We start from the raw sequence: 8676 nt of genomic DNA on the forward strand, positions 1-8676 counted from the left end.
CAATTCTGACTCATTTCATGTATCTGAAAACTGCTTTGAATTTCACTAAAGCTTACATTGTTAAGTGTCAATTGTGCCAAAATAGTTTATTTGGTTACTAGTCTCTATATTTTAGAATGTTTTCTTTGATTATGTTCATTTCACCCAGGATCTATCAAAGCACACACTCTATAAATTAGTCATAGAACACTCACATGATTGTATCATTTATCTCCACGTGATGGGGCTTCTTAATTCCCAAAGAGTACATTGAGACTTACAGAGAAAATGTCCCTTTTTCTTTTAAGCCTCTGAGCCCAACCTGAAGGTACGATCACGACTGAAGCAGAAGGTAGCGGAGAGGAGGAGCAGCCCAATGCTCAAGAGAAGAGATGGAAACATCATGGCTCCTTACAAGAAGAGGGCTCTGGAGCTAATGGGTAATTTATGTTGCTGACTTTATGTAGAATTCTCTTTTCCCTCTCTCATGTGTGCGGTAAATTGTCTACATCTTATAATCTGGTGTTTAAAATGAAAGAAATACAAGCCTGTACTTTAGTGTTATTACTACATAGCTGCATGCTAATCAGCCATTTTGCAATGCAGTAGCACATAATGGTCATTGCACTTTCATTGTAATCAGGCAGCCATGACCGTACTCACTAAACTGTTGTGAGGATGCAGCTGTTATGCCAAGCCTCTGTGCATGTGTGTTGTGTGTAGAGTGTGAACATGCATACTGTGTCTAACTCCTTGATGTTTCGTAGACTCGACGCCAACTAACAGTGCCCCCGGCTCCGGCCCCAGCTCTCCCATAGGGGCCTCCAGTGCCTTGGGGGGTGAAAATGGACCCTCCTCTCTGCCTACCACCACAAAAACTGAGGTATGTTTATAAATAAATCATCAGTGTTATTGACGATGCCAAAAAAGTATGCCTTACTGCTTATTCTGCATGCAAACCTTCCGAATATCAAAACTATGCTTTTATTTCAGTGCTCTAAAAGCCTGTCTGGCCTTGTGCTTGCAGCTACAAAAACAGCCACTTGTCCTCTGTCTCTTGCACTCCAGTGAAAATGCTTCCAACTCTGACATTAAAGAGGCAAAGCTTAACCCACGTGTCTGATTACCTAAAGTTTTTATGCTTAAAGATGACTCATTATGCAGTGTGAAAACAGAGCAGAAATGAATAACCCACATAGTTCTATCCATAATTTATCTTCCAGATGTGCCGAACAATCAGTTTCATGTTTTGCCAAAAAAACAAAACAGCTTTAGTTTGGCTGCGAGGTTGCTGTTGGCTTGTCATTGTATTTCTCTCATTGGCTTGGCGGCCTTCCACTTGTGAGTTTTTCAGAGGCCCAATAGATTAATGGTTGAGTTGCTGACCAGAGCTCCCTTTGGACCGAGCTCACAAAGCAGACCATTATAGAGGGTGGCAGATATGACACATCTCGGAACAATCTTAACAGAACAGCTGTGTTTTCCTTAACCATCGCTGTTTACTCTCTCAGGGATGTCCAGTGACACAGAGAAGGGGGAGACGCCCTGACATGGGGCTGAAGGTTGGGGCTGAGGGAGACAGACGAACTGTGGAGTTTAATTGATATCCCAGGCACTGGTAGCCAAAGACACCCACATGCTAACAACATAAACACACAAGGATTGCTATTGTATCAGCCCAAGCTGAGGCTCTCATGAAAGTCATTGGGAGACTGCGGGGCTGCCCGTAGACCTCATGCCTGTTGCAAAAGCAAGGCATGTTTGTGCACTGTTACATTAGGTATCCTTTTTCAGAGGGAACGGGTCCCTTGGGTCAAATATGGGCCGGATATCCACATACAGGTCACTGCGTACTGGTAGGGGTTGGAAGGATAAACATTGCTGTTCCAAAACCACATGCTGGTCTGCTGCACTGCTGGGTACAGGAAGTATGCCCCAGCGCTGATGTTCTGTGAGAGAGTAGCCTGAGGGTGGGGACCGGGGAGAAAAAACAGGCCGGTTGTGGACTGAAGAATTGAGGGTGGAGCGGTAGATTTAAAGGTTTACAATGTTTTATAATAACTAATCGTCCTCTGTGGTGCTATTCTGTGAAGCTCCGGGAAACTTTTGCTGCTTGCCACTCCTTTTTAACAGCTATCGTTAAAAAAACTCATACCTTTCCCTTCGCAGCAAGGAGGGCTGTTGCTCGTCATAGTGCATTAACATTTATGCCACTGCTCATGTTGCCTTCTGAAATTGTCCATAGCGGGATTTCAAAATCTGTCGTCTCCTCTTAAATCTGTCTGATTTTCTCTGTCCTGTTTGTTCGATGCAGAGATGGCCTTCACATCCGAGATTATTCCAACCTGAGGGCTCTGTGTCGATGCTGAACTTATACACATCTCCCTCCTTACCCAACATCTCCTTTGGTCTTACCACTGCATCCTCGTCCATAAGTGTGAGTACATATTTTGCAGATACTCTTAGATAACGTGTTTGTTTTACACAAAATGAAAACCTGCCAAATACAGTTAAGTGTTGGGAAGTTTTTCCTGCTCAGTCTATGAGTCTAATAACCTGCCATCAGTGGCTGTCGGGGGTCTCTATACGACCGCAGGTCACTGACCTGTGGCCCCAAACGGTTTTATCGCCCTTAGATAAATATTTTTCTGCAGTGTCTTGTGTCAGGCATGGTCTTATCTTCCCCTATTACCTAATTTATCACAGCTTTTAAAAGGCCAAGTCCACTCAAGTGCAACCCCTGATAACACAGCACGTGATATATCATCTTTTAGCTCTCTGGCACATTCCACAGAGGCCTATTCATCAGCTGCAGAAACTTCAAACTATACATGGTCTCTGATATCATCAATGCCTGATTTGTAGCTAGAGTAATCATTTTCATTCACATAAAACAGCTGATACTGATAGTACTATACTATTAAAATGAAACACTTAGAGGACCTACAAAAGATTATAAGAGACGACCAAGCCTAGTGCACATCATGTGTAGTTGGAATTTAAGAATAACCCTTTCTGTGTCTCTTCTTTCAGGCCATGGGGTTAAAGGACAGATCAACAGAAATCAAGCATGGGCTTCCTGGGCACTTGCTGGGCCCCGTGCCCCTTCAGACAGGCCTGGAGACTAAAGTGAGCCCCAGTCACCAGGCCCTCCTCCAACACCTCCTTCAGAAGGAGCAGATGAGACAGCAGAAGATCCTCTCCTCTGGTGAGACTGCGTTACATGATTCTAAACACAACATTACGTTGCACTATAGCGCCTAATATGCCCATACTTTAAGTTCAATGAATTCAAAACATAACTTTAGATTGAGCCTAATTCTATTGTTGTTTTGTTTTTCCTCAAGGCCAAGTCACCATGTCATCACACCCTCAGTCCCCTCTGGCCATGAAGGATCGCCCCTCCAGCAGTCGGCCTAAACTACCAAAACACCGGCCGTTGAACAGGACCCAGTCGGCGCCACTGCCTCAGAACACACTGGCCCAGCTTGTCATCCAGCAGCAACACCAGCACTTCCTGGAGAAACAGAAACAGTACCAGCAGCAGATCCATATAAATAAGGTATTGAGCTGTCCATCAATATTTAAAACACAGGGGAGGATTTTGACTTTCAAATAGTTTTTTCGCAACATTCTCTTTTCCTTTCTAGGTCTCATGAGGTATTTTCTTTACTGCAGGGAATCTGATTTTATCATTTAAAGCACGCAAATACTGATCTATCTTTAGCACTTAGCTCAGGTTTACACACCCATGCTGTTGTCTGTTCTTCCCTGGAATCCTGGTGTTATTTCTGCAAAGCAAAGAACTTCTGCCTGACTTCAAAATGGGGAAGAAATGCTTCCCCTGCACTAATTCTGTTATCTTAGCTTAAGGCATCAGTGCTATTCACATGCTTACTCTGTGAAATTCAATTCAGTTCAAATGCAGGAACATTTGCCCAGAATACATTTTGTTCCTCTGTGGCAATATTTGTGTTTCTGTTAGCTGGCCGAGGTGACCTCGCTATACACAGAGTGTAATTATTCTGGTGAGGGACGTGTGTGAGGTGGCTCACACAGTGAAAGGCAGCATTGTGTGAGCCCACATACTGATGTGTCCCAATGCTAGGTCTTGAAAGAGCCATGGGAACCATAGAGCAACTAATACCTAGAAGTAATAAAAAGCACAAAGCACCATAAGTGCTTATTGAGTTGCACATGTACAGGTTAAACTGTAACAAACTGTGTGCATTCCTCTGTAACACTTCAAATAACGAACAGTGCCAGGCAACTGAAACTAGTTTTAATATCTGCTGTAATTATTGTTAAGTACCCTATGAAGTTGATTTGATTTTAAATGAGCTTGGGAGTAAACATTTTGTCTTGGAACACATGAACACTGATCACTCAGGCCAATGAGATCGCAAGTAAAGCCTCTTTAAGTGGAGGTTATAAATGGCCACTAATCACGGATGAGCCCTCAGTGTACTGTTTACTGAGAGGGATCTCCGAAACATTGCCCTAATTAATTTCCTAGCAGAGGCTTGTCTACGTTTTTTTGTATACGTCCTTCAGTGCCTGCAACAGTAGGGGGCACTAATGGAAATGTACTAGAGCTTAGGGATTTTAGAAAGAGCTACGCACATTGTTTACTAATACCAAGCTAAAGAGTCTAATTCTTATAGTTGCAAAGATATTTGTATACGGCCTACATTATGTAGACAGTAAAGTTATTGGCAACGGTAGAAACTTCTCTGTCCTGCTCCCTGAGCCCTCTTGTGGCAGATTAATCATCATTACAGTAATTCTGATTTAAACATAGATACATCCCTATGCATTGAGTTCCTCTGTCAGGCTGTATGTTACTCTTACTCTGTTTCTGGTAACAAGTATTTGTGCACTATTACCCTCTAAAGAATCTCGTTTCCACTGAGCTTGATGTGCACCTGTTACTTTAATGGAGAAGTAATTATCTATTTGATTGATTAAAATACATTTTATTAAATTAAGTCATGTGATTCACTGATATTCTACAAAATATAAGAAAAACACTTTTATTTTGCTAAATCTTTTGTGTCCTCAATTTTCCATCACACAGCACATTGTATCTATTTCCCACCCTCCAAAATAGCTAATATAATGAAATACCAAGGAATAGGCAAATGAAAACTGAACCTTTATTTCTAAGTAAAACAAATCCTGCTGCTCAGATAAAGGTTTAATTGTTCAAGCTTATTGGCTGCAGGATATCACTATTAATGCGGGCCGATGTGTTTTGCAGCTGCTGTCGAAGTCCATTGAGCAGTTACGTCAGCCCAGTGCACACCTGCAGGAGTCGGAGGAGGAGCTGGAGGAGCAGCACAGAGAGCCGGTGGAGAGCATGCAGGAGGACAGGCTGCCCCCTGGAGGAGTCATCCGGAAGCACACGTTGAGCAGCAGCAGCAGCAGTGGCTCCAGCGGCGAGCTCCCCGACGCTCACTACGGGGTCATCAGGGTCAAGGAGGAGCCGGCTGATAGTGAGGATGAGGGCCTGACCAATCAGGGCTTAGAGTCAGAGCAGAGTTCCTATCTCCACCAGGTCAAAGGGCGACTGGTGATAAGAGCCATGATCTGAGAAGGGAAGAGGATGAGATCACACACTCTGAACATTCGCAGATGAACAGTTCTTACCAACATGTGCATCTACACCCCTGCAGTTCATACACACACTCACACACATACAAACACACACTCACACATACAAACACATACACATATATACAAACACATACAAGCAGACAGCAGCCATTGCATAGTAGGCCAACTCCCACAGCTGCAGCATATGACCCTTTTTCACAAAGCTGCAGCCCACACTCTAAGACTCTCTGTTTGTTATCTTTGTGAAGTGATCTCTGTAAAATATGTACCTTTCACTTTGTGTATATATTATGAAAAAGATTAAGACCCGTTCTTTTTAAGAGCTGATTTGGTTGTCTATCCGCTCAAACAAAAACGACAAAAAGTAATATGTATATATACTGAGGATTAAGCATCAAAGATGATTTCTAGAAGGTTGAACAGGTGTACAGCTTTCAAAGAGCCAACCCATTTTCCTACCGTGTACATTTCTGCCATAAAACATTTGAATGCTCTTCTATCCACTTAACACTGAGAGTAAAGTGTGTTAAAGAATTTAACACACTACGTGCTCCACTGTTCTGAAAAACCTGTGATGATCTTCCACTTTAAGTGGTATCAGAACTGTAACAATAATGAACATCTGAGAATGTATACTTAAATCCTAACTGAGGACGCTCCCTCAGGGCAGACTTTTGCGCTAGGAGTGATATTGCCATTGGAACATGGTCGCTGCTCATATTGCAATTTGAAGGATAAAGCACTAAATCCCTGTTTGGGTGTGCAGGCATCTCCCAACACACGCAAGTCTCTCTCGGATCGGTCCCAGAGCCAGGGCCCTGTGTTAAGCCCAGCTCTCCTCCCTCTCTCCCTCTGGGTCCAAATCAAAGCTCGGCGGGTTCCTGCCCAGCTTTCAGCAGAGGAGTCAGACAGAGAGAAAGAGAGAGAGGGCCGGGCAGGAAATGCCTGCTAGAAGCCAGGAGTTGGAGTGATTCATGTGTGCAGGAATGTTGAGAGAGGAGGACCTAGGGTTGGAGGAGTCCAAGGGGCCAGGCTTGAGAATTGATTTACTGTCAAGGCGAATTACAGAGTGAGTGGGGATATGGTTAAGGGAGTCCCTTTTAAAGGGAATCGCTTCCTTCGTATTCCCTCGTGGCAGGCTTACCTCAACGTGCAGGTTTGATGTTACTTCAATAAAAAAACCCGGACGGGACCTTGCTTCTTCTTCTTCTTCTTTCTTTTTTTTCGAACCTGTTTTCCCCTGAAAGTGCCCATTGCGACATGTATAGTCCGTCTTAAAGTGATCAATCAAATGTATTGCTTAGCCGTAAACCTCCCCGTTTCATTTGTACCGTCGACTAAATGTAAAGAAAATGCTAGTATGAGGTTCTTTGATGGATTCATGTGAAAATCAAAACTGTCTGTCTTATACTGTACATTCAGATTGTCCGGTTTCAATGTTTTTAGTGTGAGTAAACACAATCAGAACAATGTGAGTCTTGTTGTCTTGCTCCTTTGATTTGGTTGTAACGAGAACCCCTTTGCTGCCAGCCCAACTTTGGCGGTCTGTTATATTATCTTTTATATTTCCTAGTGATAAACCTTCATTGTCGGTGTACTTACTTCAAACGAGCTAATTCTGACGGTGTTTGCGTAGTAATGGGACAGTATTTTTTTCAATGTATAGGGTTAGCTGTACGAACGTTCTCTTAAAACGTGCGTATGACGTAAGGTTTTACGGATCACGCGATATTAGTTAGTGCTCATGTCACTACTCCTATCTCTATGGTCTTTTTATGCTCCTAGGAGAGATGAATAACTCTTCTATCTTAGTTAAAACCGCAATCTTTTAATAACAATCAAACCACACCAAAACTGGCTACGTGGAAATTATTTAACAAAAAGAAACGAATATATGTTAGAAGGCTGAGACACAGTCTGACCCCCTCCCGCCAGTCGCGTCTAACCACTAACCCATATCATTTAAACTAGAGAGAGATCGGAAGGATACATGTCGAGTAAATTTTAAGTGTTGCCTCTGGACTATGGTTCGTGTATCTATCATTAGATGAAGAATTCCATTCATCAGGTCACACGATCTTAATTGCAGATGTTTGACAGGATTACCTTGATTGAGTTGCTGTGCACACCTTCTTATGAAAGTCCTCGGCGTACATATCTCTCCTGCTCAAATATCTTTCTCAATAATATTAAAATAATAACATAACTCCTTAGTACACGGAATAGAACTGGTAGTACATTTTCGTTGCATCGTGTCGCGTACAAGTAACACTCGCTAACACCTGAATAGATCTTTTCTCGCATAAATTCTTTCGTGTTGTAAATACATGATTGACTATGCTTTGAAAAGAGCTCTTACGAGATACGTAATGTTTATTCATGTTATTAAGACGTATAGTCCAGGCGGATAGCTTGCAATCGAAGTCTTGATTCGACGACATCCCCCACTTTAACGAATTCGACAAACTTACTTAGATGCAGTTCATTCAGCCTATTAAGTGCAAGGAAGACACGTTGAGTGGAATAGAGAAAAACTGACGAGATTACGACGGTGTTCTTCGGGACGAAGATTGTAGTTATCTTGTCCAAAACCCCTTTCGAAGAATTCGGGGGATTTACTGACTCTATTACCAAATCGTTTCTAGGGTGGTCCTGTATTTCTCGTCAGCGTCAATATTAGGATTAAACACATAGATAATTATTCTCACCACTTAACAGTTACAACCCAGATATAAGCTAGTATTTAACACTAGTAAGCCCGCTACTCATTATAAACATTTCTTTAAATATCCTACTCCACATAAGATATTTGACATGTACATTCTAGTTTGTGTCCAAGAATCTCTGCTCCTATATATAAAATTTTAAATAAATATCGTTTAACGCTAACGTTAGCTAATTACGCTACCTGGTATTTATTACATGCTGTTTAACTCCGGAGTCTCCATTGTATAATCTTCGAATAAATCTATTATATGCTTTTTTACAAATAAGTCCGTTGTTGCCGTTATATACTTCTCTTCTTTAGTTTGAACCGTCTTACGACAGTCTCGGTGTCCTAGAGGGGTCGGGGCGGGAGAA

General features: G+C 42.4%; 2 protein-coding genes across 8 annotated transcripts in view; one reads left to right on the top strand and one right to left on the bottom strand.

Moving 5' to 3' along the window:
* The window catches only part of hdac9b (histone deacetylase 9b), a 38901-nt gene extending 32708 nt beyond the window's left edge, over positions 1-6193 (top strand). For all 7 annotated transcript variants that reach the window (XM_010770578.1, XM_010770577.1, XM_010770575.1 and 4 more), the window contains 6 exons: positions 288-419; positions 747-862; positions 2294-2416; positions 3013-3187; positions 3327-3541; positions 5240-6193. In XM_010770578.1, the coding sequence (XP_010768880.1) occupies positions 288-419; positions 747-862; positions 2294-2416; positions 3013-3187; positions 3327-3541; positions 5240-5572 (1094 nt within the window). In that variant the 3' untranslated portion in view covers positions 5573-6193. The remainder of the gene's footprint in view (positions 1-287; positions 420-746; positions 863-2293; positions 2417-3012; positions 3188-3326; positions 3542-5239) is intronic.
* Positions 1-8676, bottom strand: part of hacl1 (2-hydroxyacyl-CoA lyase 1) — a 187959-nt gene that overhangs the window by 55617 nt on the left and 123666 nt on the right. The gene's annotated exons all lie outside the window — the stretch shown is intronic.

The sequence above is a fragment of the Notothenia coriiceps genome, unplaced genomic scaffold (assembly GCF_000735185.1).
Source record: "Notothenia coriiceps isolate Sejong01 unplaced genomic scaffold, NC01 NC01_scaffold00008972, whole genome shotgun sequence".
Taxonomy (NCBI): Eukaryota; Metazoa; Chordata; class Actinopteri; order Perciformes; family Nototheniidae; genus Notothenia; species Notothenia coriiceps.